At 49.7% G+C, this 13,822-nt stretch overlaps 1 protein-coding gene across 1 annotated transcript; it reads right to left on the minus strand.

The window, feature by feature from the left end:
* Positions 1-526: 526 nt before the first annotated feature.
* On the minus strand, positions 527-6,449 carry SPX4 (SPX domain-containing protein 4). The gene is made up of 3 exons (XM_008800412.6): positions 5,803-6,449; positions 1,235-1,394; positions 527-1,148 (listed from the first exon to the last, which is right to left on the minus strand). The coding sequence occupies exons 1-3, from the start codon at positions 6,058-6,060 to the stop codon at positions 679-681; spliced, it is 888 nt and encodes a 295-aa protein (XP_008798634.1). The 5' UTR covers positions 6,061-6,449; the 3' UTR covers positions 527-678.
* Between the last annotated feature and the right edge of the window lie 7,373 nt (positions 6,450-13,822).

Raw genomic sequence — 13,822 nt, forward strand, 5'->3', positions numbered from 1 at the left:
TTTTAGGTGCCAAGGTGATGACATTGAGCTCTACCATATATCCTACTTTGAACCCGGGAAGGAGGGCTAGACCGGAGCCCCCCGAGCCTGCATAGCGAAATTAGGAGGCCAAGACGAAAGGAATCTACAAGAAGTTGCCTGTGGCACAAGATCAAGCAGCCAAAAATAGAGATTCCAACATCAAAAGGAGGATACTAAGAGGTTGGTTCTTGGTAATAAGAAGCTGAGCACAGTAGGAGGAAGATATTGCACGATCTGAACACATTAGAGAAACACCAGGAGAAACCCAGACAACTGACTATGAGAGTGAAGGAGAGCTCGAGGTCTCAGCAACCAAATCCACAAAAAGACGCGTTATTTCTGTTTGCAAGGATCCCAATTAAGGCGTAGGGGCAAAAACAAATGGAACCCATATATTTGATAGTGAGACTTACCAAGGCCTGATTCCACCCAAGTCACTTGGGAACGTTAGGGAAATGCGTTCTGGCAACATTTGCAAAAGCACAAATAATACGGAAAAAAAGGCTGACAGAAATAAACGTGCACCTTCATCAACAGTTGATGTCCACATGGAATTATTAGTTCATCCCGGACACCTGACTCTCGTTGAGTTATCAGAAGCATAAAACTGAAAGTGTTTAGATTGTACAATGTCAAAGCGTAACAACTTCCTAACTACTAGTCACCAGAATGTACACTCTCTTGATCAACATCTTGATTCTGCGAGGTTGTCAGAGAGTTGGAAGCCGAGTTTTCAGCTGTAATAGCTCCAGAACCATCATCACCATCTTGGCCATGGAAGAACTGTGCAAGAGATAAAGGATTATAGGTGGAGCTTGCTTTGCGAAGGCCTTGTATTGCTTTCATTGCAGCTAGGGTGCTTCGATACACATCCATGGTATCCTCTTGAACTGATGAAGCCTCTGGGTTACGCATACCATCAGATGTCTCCCTCTTTTCCGCTGAACCTGATTCAATGACCTCTGCTTCCAACGGAAAGAGAAGTTCAAGATTGGCTTCACACTCACGGACTAACCGTGTGAGGGGTTCTGTTGTGAAGAAGGGCTGATGAAGTGCACGTTGAGTGAAACGCAGACTCAGCAATCCCCCAGTTCTCTTGTCATACTTTTTTAGTATCTTCACTAGTCCTGTTAAAAGAATGGAGCTTTGAGAATCTTTTGGCTTTTCTTAATACATGACGAGCTGGTCAGGAATATGGAATACTAAGATGTACCTGCAAAATTAAGCGAGCTATAGTTCTTCAAAAGCACCATCTCCCCATGGATAGTCACAAAGGCTTTACGGATCTCCAACATCTCCTCACTGAATTTACTTTCAGATGTAAAAGCTCCATTTTTGCTAGCCCTCACCCTCTCAATCCTTTCCTTAAGCTCCTACAAGAAAGCATCAGAAAACAAAAAGGAATTATGTCTAGAGATAAAAGGAGAGGAGGGGGGAAGGGGTGTCTTGTTCCTTAAGCAAGAGTCAAGATGAAAATGCATGTCCATCACAGAGATAAACTGGAGCAAATAATGTTTATTGGCTCTGAAATTTTTACCCAAGTTGACAATTTTGCAATTGCAAAATAACCTTGTCAAAAGGATGAATATCAAAAGAATTTCAGCTGGCATTGACATCGATGTCTGTAACAACAGATAAATAGTGAAACATCAATGCAATTGATATACATATATACTATTGACTGGCTACGGAGCAACCCTAAATCCAATATCAAGTTAATAAATGAGTAAATGGCAATACTCAAAACCTATTAGGTTAAAATAGTAGGCATCAAACTAGAATTGCTGGTGGAAACTAGAATTGCCAGTGGATAAGAATAGAAAGCATAGATTTGTAAATGCAAAGAAAAATTGTAGACTTGTAGCTAATACTAACTTTATCTATGAAGGTTGTGTTACAGTACTAAGGCCTTAGGCTCCTCCATGAGTATGAGCTTAAAATATTGTGATTTGAATCTTCGCGTCTTAACTTCAAGGGTTCAATGAGCGGCTTTCCAGATGAGGAAACTTTTTGCCTCTGAGTGCAGGCTATCTTTACCCTTCTACCTTTTCCCCAATCTCCTAATCTATTCTTTAACCACTTTTATGGTCCAAATAAGAGAAAATCCAGAAAGGTTTTTGTTAGGAAGTCATAAAATCAAAGCTAAGGCAGAATATTTGGCAAAGTGGGCAGCGAAGTGGCTATGCTCCTAAATGGAAGGTCATAATGTGGATAGGATAAGAACTATTTAATTAGAATCGTTTCAAGGGAAACAATGTTGAAGGATAAGAAGGGATGTGTTTATTCAGTCAGAACTATTTGTCCTCCTTAAAAGGTGGTCCCCAGAAATTACAGAACTTTCGAAATGGGATTAGATTTTAAGGTGAGTTAAGCAGTCAACTCAGATTCTTTGGTGCAGCCCAGCTTCCAATAAGGTTGCTCTCCTGAACATTTCTTAATTGCTTCCAAAAACAACAATTTACATGCAAAGGAAGATGAAGCAACCAGTTTCCTACTCTGTGTAGGGATCTCAGTTCGAGCAAGTCAAGGAATTACTTCATTGCTTTTGCTTCTAGAAGATTATGATTTGCCCTAACTAGCAGCAGGAATGAGGATAAGAAGGTGGCAAGCAATCAATATCTATCCCAGTTTCCATTGTATCTTAACTTGCACTCCTTATTCGAAGTGCATTTGATTTGGCACCAAATTAGACAAGATATTAGAAATGTATACTATCTGGACCTCCCATTCCATGCTCCCATATTGGAGAGGAAAGCAACGCATATGTTGCAGGTTAAGAGTATCAACCTTTTTTTTTTGACGAGGGTGACGTAGTATTTGTGGTGCAGCGTCGGTGCCAATATACCATTTGGCACCAAAAGAGCAGACACTTTTTAATATATGGCCATTTTTATTTTTAATTCTACTTCTTGTGCAGTAATACATAGGCTATAAAGATATTACTGATGACAGAGCATTAATAGATGAACATCAATTACTTTACATTAGCATGCCAAGTCTTTTCCAACATCAGCTAGGACTTCCAAGATTATTCCATAAGCTCCATTAATAGACCAGCGACTCATAAATCTGTAAGAAATCACATGCATCATCATTTTTGCATCGGTGCCAATATATCATTTGGCACTAAAAGAGCAGACCCTTCTTAATATATGGCCATTTTTATTTTTAAATCTACTTCTTGTGCAGTAATATATAGGCTATAAAGATATTATTGATGACAGAGCAATAATAAATGAACATCAGTTACTTTAAATTAGCATGCTAAGTATTTTCCAACATCAGCTAGGACTTCCAAGATTATTCCATAAGCTCTATTAATAAACCAGCGACTCATAAAGCTCTAAAGAATCACATGCATCATCATTCTTGGGCAAGGGAAATGAAGATAACAATCAGATTCTTCTAAAAGACAGTGCCATCACACTACAGTTAAAAAGATCCCAACATCTTATCCATAAAATGGTAAAGAATGTATGTAAGAATAAAGTACTATCGTATTTCCTCTTTGCATAAATGAGAATGCAATTTTCACTTCCCAGTGTAGGTCTTTTTATGTTACATAGGCTTGAGAACGAGTGTTGGGTTCATGTACATGTCTAAGTGTCAATCCTTTTAATCTTTAAAAATATCTTCTTCTTGATCCATATGCAGGTGTCATACAGGTATGGATTTCTGACTGTCAGAAACAAGAACTTTAGCATAAGCCCAAGGGTCTGGATAACATAGATTCGTTTCCAACTGTCTATAATTTAGCTCAAGTCTTGACAACATCTTGCTAACAAATCATGATGATCTTCATCAAACCTTCTCCTCGCTTCACCTTTATTTTGTCACATCCAATACCACCATCCCTAATCATCTTTGAACTACTTCCTCTCCTACCAATTGCCTAAGAAACAAGGAAACCTAACTAGGAAATTTGTCTCCATTCTATCTCTTCTCTCCAAAGCCATTTCTTGTACCATTTGAATTATCTTTAAGTAACTCAACATGCTACTCAGCAACTTATCGTACTCCTTTTTTCTTAACACCACCAAGGTCAAAAATTTCGTTACCAGATATCGCATCAATACGTTATTGATTCGGTATGATAGAATCGGTACCATATGGTACGGTACACACCCCATCCCTTTTTTCATCTTTATCATGGTATAGCCTAAAACTGAGTGGCACAGGTCGGTACGGTATGGTAGACATACTGATTTCGAGCAGTACCGAGAAGTATGTGATCTGCTTGGTGTTTGGACCAGTACGGACTGGTTCGACTGATATACCAAATCGAACCTTAATATTATACTAGTACATTACTGGTATGATACGATACAGTCCATACGACAGACCTTGATCAGCACTATATCCACTACAGTGAAGCAACACGCTAAAAAAACAGACTATGCATCTGCAACAGTGCCAATATGCCACCAAGAGAACATCAAGCAGACAAGCAGCCTTAAAAGAAAGGCAACTAAATAGTGCCCATGGTGCATGATACTTCATCAATATATTTGATTGAAAGATTATTTAAAACAACGTCATGGCAATTGTAACATACGACAAATAATGATTTTTAACTAGCTCCTGCCACAGAGAGAATCTAAAATTCTCTAGTTGTCATTGCCATCCAAATCAAGGCATCTTTTGGGGCAAAGAAACAAGGACAAAGAAAAAAAGAAAAGAAAAGATGGGATCATTTCAACATAGAAACTGTTGTAGCTTAAAAGAGACAAAAGGAAATAATTGTCTTGAAGGATAAACTGAGATCTCAAACTTATCGGTGACCGGCATTAATAGAGAGGAGAACACTGAGAAGGGTAGAAAAAGACAGTTCCCCTTCACCCAACCATGCATCTATGCCCCATGTAATTCTGATTACATTCATAACCAGAACAACTCTATTTAGATCAACCAAATCCAAATTTATGGTCAGAACTAGGTGCTGGAAGCCTGTTTATGTAAAGATCAGAAGCCTCTCTATTCTCTACCATCGGAAGCATCCCTTGGCATAAAGACCAACTATCATCCTCTAGTGGAATACCAATTAACTCATTGTTCCGCTCAGGTTTGGAGAAATCACGTAGATATATATTCAGTTGCTGATTGTTCTCATCCCCAGGTAAGGCAGATAGCACTAAAACCACATTAAAGACGAGGGACTGGAGATTCATCGGCTCATCCGCAACTTCACTCTAAAGCTAGGATGCTTGGAGCCCTCAGAATCAGTGAGAGAAGGTTCCAACATAACTCTTTAAGGCAGATAATGCCGGGTTTAGATCTCTCCAGCGAGCAACTTCTTTTATTCCCGTGCGCTGAGCTCTCACAAGCACCAGATGATCCTCCACCACTCTGAAATAAATCGGTCCCATCGACATATCTCCCCTAGACTCTTTTTTATCTTCTTTAACAGGAATCCCCACCCCCTCTCGGACTCATCATTGAATATTCCCCCCTATATCTAAACCTCTGGATTTCCCCTTGACCCAATCCAAAAAAATGATATCACGGAAACAGTAATCAACGATACAACCTATCTATCCCTCGATGATGAATTGATGACGACGATGATGATAAAATCAAATAAACTAAGCAAGTTTCTTTCCTTTTTCTTCTCAGAAGAATGAAAAGGAAGCACGACGCAACATGCGAATTAAGACCGTCATATCATCTTCGTTATCAACCCTGATGCTAGATGAGATCCGCTAGCGCAGAGGAGCAGGGAAGGAGAGAGGGTGGACGGACAAGATAATAAGATCGCAGGAAGGGTTGTGAGACCTGGCTCACCTGCAAGCGGATGACGAATTCCTCCTCCTTGTCGACGTAGAAGTCGTTGAATTTGTCAAGCTCCTCGTTGAGGATTCGGACGAACCACTCCTCGAGGCCGACCCAGGGGCGGGGGGCGCCGGCGTCGACGGGATGGGGGTTGGGGTCGGGAGGGAGGTGCTTGATGAGCTTCTTGAGGGGCTTGTAGCACAGGAACTTGTCCCTCCATTCCGGCAGCGTCTCCTCCAGGTGGTTCCGGAAATCCTTGCCGAATTTCATTTCTCGCTCACTCCTCTCTCTTAAAGCCCTCTCCCTTTCTTCCTTCCCTGCCTTCGTTATCGTTCTCTTTTCTTTCCAGAAGCTAGCCCTAATTGATTCTTCCGTGAAGAGAAACAGTGAATTTCCTCACGGACGGAGATGCCGGGCTCCCTTCCCTCCGAGAACACAAATCAGTGAGGCTAGGTTAGTCCTGGCCTCTGCCAATAATAAGTTCTGCTTGCTTGCTTGCTGCGTCGTTGATCAGGGGAGGGGGGGGAAAGTCGTTGGGGCCGCCGCGGGGGTTGGGGCCCGGGGGTTGAAAGGGAAGAGGGGGTATATTCCTCCAGCTTTCGATGCTGCCCGGGTCCTTATCCCCCCTCTCGGTCTCGGTGCAACGCATATACCGATGCGCAGTGGGACGATAATAACATCAGCATGGGTGTTTACGGAACCTGACCCTACAAAACGGCTTGTGTGTAGCTCGGAATTAAAATGCTGCCGGCGGCTTTTATCGTTTATCATTCGTCATACATCCATGTATTTTCAGAATCGGTCATGACCAACATGGCAGACCGATTAGCTAAAACCTCCGGCCGATCAATCAAAATCAAATTTTAAACTTTTTTCTCTGCTGATAACAGCTCGGCTCTATAAATGATTTTCGCAGCAATACCATAAATGTATGAAAATTTATCCGCACATCTGAACCCTTCGGCCGATTCTAATCTGTTGGGGGGAATAAGATTTTTTCCCAAATGACATAAATGCTCCTAAGAAGCCGTACAACTTCCGACCCCGGACGGCCGAAGTCGGCGTCCGACTTCGGAACGCCCGACCTCGAGACCTCCGACCTAAGAAAAACCCCGATGTTCGAGGTCTACTCTTGTCAGCCACCTACTACGGCCGCGCGCCTCAGAGGTCTGGCCGAGGACCATACCCTGACGCCCCTCTGGCATTTATTACGCATGGTCGCTGTAACTCTCCGGCTTACTCCACAATAAATGCGGATCTCCGGCTTACTCCACAATAAATGCGGATCTCCGGCTTACTCCACAATAAATGCGGATCTCCAGCTTACTCCACCATAAATGCGCATGGCTCCTGTCATCTACGGACTCTCAGCTCTCCACGGCAAATCAGCCCAGCAGAGTCTAGTCAACTATGATAAGTCTCCGATCTCGGCCATACCTCCGACACCAATGCAATAATTCGTCTGACAGCGTGCTAGTTCGGGTTATACGACGCCTTCACCGCCGACATCAGGGCAATGATTCGCCTGACCATGTGCCGACCTGAACAACATGTCGAGCCGTACTACGGCCTCGCCCTGTTACATCGCAGGTAAACCAACCCCCGCCTATAAAAGGGAGCCTTGGCCTCTCAGGAGGGGGTTGGAAGATTGATATACTCTACAGACATTATTTATCTCCTTTTCGACACTATTTGCCCCCTCCCTGACTTGACCGTCGGAGGGCCGGCGCCGGAAAACCCGGCCACCGGTTCGTGTGCAGGCACCCGGACGGAGGGCACCGCCAACTGACGGACCGCCGCTTCGCCACGAGGACCTGCCGCCCCTTCTCTCTGACCGCCCCAGACGGAGGACGCCGCTCGCCGACGGACCGCCGCCCCGCCGTGAGAACTCACCGCCGCTCCCTCTCCTCGACCGAAAACTGCCCCCGGGTCCAATTTCCAGCAACAGTTGGCGCTAGAGGAAGGGCCCGAGTAGCAGTCATGAAGTTGAGAAGTAAGGGAGCCTCTAACATCTCCCGGCGTCCCCCGCAAAGCCCTGGACACTCTATCCAGAACTCTCCAACTCCTGCTGACCCAGTTCCTCTGGTCCAGCCGGAACAGTTCGACGCCCTGGTACAGCAAGTCCAGGCCTTGGCCGCCGCCGTTCAGAGTTTGCGGCGCGAGGAAGCCTTACCTACGCTCCCCCCACGGGCTCAGGCCCCGCCGGAGTGTCTCCCCAACGGCCCGGTTTTCCCAAGCCAAAACTTGCATGGCTCTTCTAGAGCCAACAACGGAGAACGAGCTTCTCCCCGGAGGGAGTTACCGGGAGAAGGTTTCGATCGGAGACCCCAACTTTCTGAGGCAGAGTCAGCCCCAGATCACCGTGAGCCGGCGCAAACCACGGCGACAATCCCACGGGCGGGGGAGCTCGACCGGAAAGTTGAGCATCTGGAGCGTCAGATTGCGGCGCTCCACAGCAAGAAGGCAAGACAAGAGGGAGACTTTGAGTTCACCACCAAGTCCCCCTTCTCCCGCCAGATCGAGGATGAGCCGGTTCCCGCGAGGTTCAAAATGCCTCAGGTGGAACCCTACAACGGGACGACCGACCCTCTCGACCACCTGGAGAGCTATCGGGCCCTCATGGCCCTACAAGGGTCCTCGGAGGCCATACTCTGCAAGGCCTTCCCAGCGACCCTCCGAGGGACCGCTCGGCTTTGGTTTTCTGGACTGAAGCCGAATACGGTGTCCTCTTTTGAGCAGCTCGGCAGGCAGTTCGCCACCAACTTCGCTGCCAGCCGGCGCCAGCGACGGACGTCGGACTCCCTCCTCGACATCAAACAGAAAGAGGGGGAGTCCCTCAAGGAGTACCTGGACCGCTTCACCGCCGCCACATGGGAGGTTCGCGAGCTAGACCAGTCGATAGCTATGTCGGCTCTGAAGACTGGGGTTCGCTCCTACCGATTCCTCTTTTCCATCGAGAAGAGCTTCCCGGCCGACTTCACTGAAATGTTGGCCCGAGCCCAGAAGTATGCCAAGGCCGAGGAGGCAGTTGCATCTAGGCGGGGGGCAATTGAGCCCGCCTCCAAGAAGCAGAAGAAACGCCGCGAGGAGCACGGCCGACAAAGGAGCCGATCCCCCCGCCGAGAGAAGAACCTCCCCAGACTGAGAAGTCCGCCCCGACAGCAGAGGCGATCTCAGCAAAGGACCCCTCCTCGGCCGAGGTCCCCACCACGGCCTCGGACGTACCCGGGAAAGTACGAGAACTACACACCCGTCAACGCTCCCCGGGCCGAGATCCTGATGGAAATCGAGGGTCGGGACTTCTTCCGACCCCCGCCTCCTATGCGAGACACGGGATTCCCCCGGAATCCCAGGAAGTATTGCCGCTTCCACCGAGATCGTGGGCACGACACGGAGGACTGCTACCAACTCCGGGATGAGATAGAAGCGCTCATTCGACGGGGAGTACTCAATCGGTTCGTGAGGAACCGACCTGAGGAAAGGAGGCCGGCGGAGAATGTCGCACCAACCGGAAATCCGGGCGACAACAGGCCCATCGCCGGCACCATCAACATGATCGGGTGGGCCTCGGCAGGAACGGCCGCCCAGGGAGCACCCCCGAAGCGCCCACGTACTGGTGAAGCCATCTCATTCTCGGACGAGGACTTAGAAGGGGTCGAAACCCCCCATGATGATGCTGTGGTCATCTCTATGATTGTAAATAGGTTTGATGTAAAGCGTGTCCTAGTTGACAATGGAAGCTCAGCCAACATTTTGTATGAATCCACCATGCCTACCAGAAAATGGGATTGACAGAAGGGCATCTCCGGAGAGTCAATGCCCCGTTGGTTGGGTTTACCAGAGATGCAGCCCCGGTTGAGGGTGAGGCCAGCTTCCTTGTCACAGTCGGCCTCGCCCCCCGGGAGAGCACTGTGAGGATGGACCTCCTGGTGGTCCGTCTGCCCTCGGTCTACAACGCCATCCTTGGGCGCCCAGGGCTAAATGCCCTTCGAGCCGTGGTTTCAACTCGCCATTTGCTCATGCGGTTCCCCACCGACCAAGGAGTAGGCGAGGTCCGCGGAGACCAGCTGGTCGCCAAGCAATGCTACATGGCGGCCCACACAGTAAAGCAACCAGCCGAGGCGCCGGACCACCCGATGGGCCCTTCGCTGCCCATAGAAACCCTCGATGCGAGGGACACCCTCTGGAAGAAGCAAGTCGAGCCCGGTGAGCTCCTTATTCAAATCCCACTACAAGAAAATTTTCCTGAGCTAACTGTGCAGGTCGGCTCCGGCCTCGGCGCTCGCGAGAGGGATTGCCTTGTCAGCTTCCTGCGGGACAACGCTGACGTCTTCGCCTGGTCGCCTGCGGACGTGCCGGAAATTGACCCTGGAGTCATGGTCCACCGACTCCAGGTAAGGCCGACCAGCAGGCCTGTAAAGCAGAAGAAAAGAGGCTCTGCTCCGGAACGACAACGGGCGGCAGCTGAAGAGGTGGACAAGCTCCTCGGAGCCGGTTTCATCCGGGAGGTCTCCTACCCGGACTGGCTCGCCAACATAGTCCTCGTAAAGAAGGCCAACGGAAAATGGCGTATGTGCGTGGACTACACCGACTTGAACAAGGCCTGCCCAAAAGACAGCTTCCCCCTTCCGAGCATCGACCAGCTCGTCGACTCCACTTCAGGACACCAACTGCTAACTTTTATGGACGCCTTTTCAGGATACAATCAAATCCGAATGGCGCCAGAAGACGAGGAGAAGACGGCCTTCATCACCGACAAGGGCACCTACTGCTACAAGGTGATGCCCTTTGGCCTGAAGAACGCTGGGGCCACCTATCAGAGACTGGTCAGCCAAATTTTTAAAGACCAGATCGGCCGGAACATGGAGGTCTATGTGGACGACATGTTGGTAAAGAGCCGGGCGGCGGAACGCCACATAGCCGATCTCAACAAGACATTCGCCAAGCTCAGAAGATATCAAATAAAACTCAACCCGGCGAAGTGCGCGTTCGGGGTCACCTCGGGCAAGTTCCTGGGTTTCATAGTGACCCAGCGCGGAATTGAAGCCAACCCGGAGAAGATCCGGGCACTGCAAGAGATGTCGCCTCCAAAGACAGTTAAGGAGGTGCAACGGCTCGCGGGGCGGGTTGCCGCCCTGGGAAGGTTCGTCTCTCGGTCAGCCGAGCGATGCCTCCCCTTCTTCAAGAGCCTTAAACGGCCGAAAGACTTTCGGTGGACAGAAGAATGCCAGCAGGCCTTTGAAGAGCTTCGGAGCCTTCTGGCCTCTCCCCCGCTGCTCACCAAGCCCCAGAAAGGCGAGGTCCTTTACTTATATCTGGCCGTCTCCCCAGCTGCAGTAAGCTCAGTCCTCGTCCGGGAAGAGGACAAGCTCCAAAAGCCGGTCTATTACACCAGCCGGGTTCTCAGGGATCCTGAGACCCGATATTCTAAACTTGAGAAGACCATCTTCGCTCTCATCATCTCGGCTCGGAGACTCAGGCCTTACTTCCAAGCCCACACGATAGCCATATTGACCGACCAGCCTATGAAGCAAATATTGCAGAGGTCGGATCGTGCGGGGAGGATCGCCAAATGGGCGGTCGAGCTCGGGGAATTCGACCTCGAATATCGGCCCAGGCCGGCTATCAAAGCTCAGATACTCGCCGACTTCATCGTGGAATGCACCCTTCCGGACGACCCCGAGAGGCCACCCGAATCCGTAGAGGAGGCCCCGAGGCAGCCATGGGTCCTGCACTCGGACGGGTCTTCGACCTCGGAGGGTAGCGGGGCCGGACTCATCCTCACCAGTCCAGACGGAGTGGTGGCAGAGCAAGCTTTGCGCCTCGAATTCCCGGCCTCGAACAATGAGGCCGAGTATGAGGCTCTCATCGCCGGGCTTAAGCTGGCGAAAGAACTAAAAGTGGAAGACCTGACGGCCTTCAGCGACTCCCAGCTGGTAGTGAACCAGATCCAAGGAGACTTCGAAGCTAAAGAGCCATCCATGCAAAAGTATCTCCAAAAGGTGCGGGAACTCATATCTACCCTGAGTTCCTTCAATATTCAGTACATTCCCAGAGCGGAGAACCTCAGGGCAGACCAGCTATCCAAATTGGCAACCTCCCGCATGAGCGAGCTTCCCAAGGGAACAGCGCTCGAATATCTTCAGATCCCCAGCACGGAGGAACCCGAGCCCACCATGTGCATCGACTCCGAGCCAAGCTGGATCGATGGGCTCGTCTGCCACCTTCAGGACGGAATCCTGCCTCACGACGAGATGGAGGCTCGCCGAATCAAGCGTCAGGCTCCCCGGTATGTCTTGTACGAGAATAAACTCTATCGACGATCATTTACTTCTCCCCTTCTCAGATGCCTCCGCCCCTCCGAGGCGGACTTTGCCCTCTGAGAGGTCCATGAAGGGATCTGCGGAAATCACCTGGGGGGTCGGGCACTAGCCCATAAAGTCCTGCGACAAGGATATTATTGGCCCACACTCCAGAAGGATGCAACGGATTTCGTCCGGAAGTGCGATCGGTGCCAACGAAACGCCAATGTCCAGCGCCGACCCTCAGCTCTGCTGACCTCCATCATCGCCCCCTGGTCGTTCGCCCAATGGGGGATCGACATCCTAGGGCCCTTTCTCCTGGCCACCGGACAGAGAAAGTTCCTGGTCGTCTCCATTGACTACTTCACCAAATGGGTCGAGGCCGAACCCGTCGCCCGGATCACCGAGCAAAAGATGCGGGACTTCGTGTGGAAGTCCATAATTTGCAGATTCGGACTACCCCGTATCCTTGTATCTGACAATGGTCGACAATTTGACAATGTTCGTTTCAGAGAATTTTGCTCTGAGCTCGGCATTGATCACCGTTTCACCTCAGTCGCTCACCCCCAGACAAACGAGGAAACTGAGGTAACTAACCGCACTATTTTGCAGGGGCTCAAGGCTAGGCTTGATCGGTCCAAAGGACAGTGGGTCGAGGACTTGTACAATGTCCTTTGGGCATACCGGACCACGTTCCGACTGCCCACGGGAGAGACCCCCTTCAACCTAGCATACGGCACCGAGGCCGTCATCCCGTTGGAGATCGGCCTGCCTTCTTCAAGGGTGGAGCATTACGACCCCGACACCAATTCTTTCCAGCTCAGGAGCAACTTGGACCTCGTCGAAGAGACAAAAGAGGTTGCCCGGGTCCGCATGGCGAGATACCAACAGCGAACGGCCCAATACTACAACTCTAGAGTCAAGCCCAAGCTCTTCAAAGGGGGGGACCTCGTCCTCAGGAGAGCCGAGGCTTCTCAACCGACTGAGCAAGGAAAGCTCGCCCCAAATTGGGAGGGGCCGTATCAGATCGCCCGGGTACAACGACCAGGGGCGTATAAATTAAAGTTCCTAGAGGGGACCCTGATCCCGCGAAGCTGGAACTCCGAGAATCTACGAATGTACTACCAGTAAAACCCCTAGGGGTTCAAGACAATCAGGACAATGGACTCAGCTTCCTTTTCACAAATAATTCTCTTATCTTGATGGCTGTAATTCTCTTCTAATATTGGGTCGTCTGTGATCCTCAGATTCCCCGGCCAAAATTGGGATGCCTCGAGGCTCGACCGTAGAGTCCCAAACTCCCTCGACCTCGGAAAGAATCGCAGGATGATGAAATATCGACTTGGCGCGAAATTTCCTCGACTAAGGTCAGAATGCCCCGGTTCGTCGGGATGCCCCGGCTATAGGGATGCTCGAGACGTCAAGATATGAGCACGATCCTCTCTGACCAGACGAGCTCGGCTCGTTCTCCATCAACATCCATCTATGAGCACGGTCCTCTCTGACCAGACGAGCTCGGCTCGTTCTCCATCAACATCCATCTATGAGCACGGTCCTCTCTGACCAGACGAGCTCGGCTCGTTCTCCATCAACTTCCCCCTATGAGCACGGTCCTCTCTGACCAGACGAGCTCGGCTCGTTCTCCTACCTCGACTAAGGTCGGGATGCCCCAAGGGTCGACCGTAGAGAACCAGACTCCCTCGACCTCGGGAAGGCGCCGTGAGGGGTGG

The sequence above is a fragment of the Phoenix dactylifera genome, chromosome 2 (genome assembly GCF_051530095.1).
Source record: "Phoenix dactylifera cultivar Ajwa chromosome 2, Ajwa_hap1_PhDact_Kaust_v1.1, whole genome shotgun sequence".
NCBI classification, from domain to species: domain Eukaryota; kingdom Viridiplantae; phylum Streptophyta; class Magnoliopsida; order Arecales; family Arecaceae; genus Phoenix; species Phoenix dactylifera.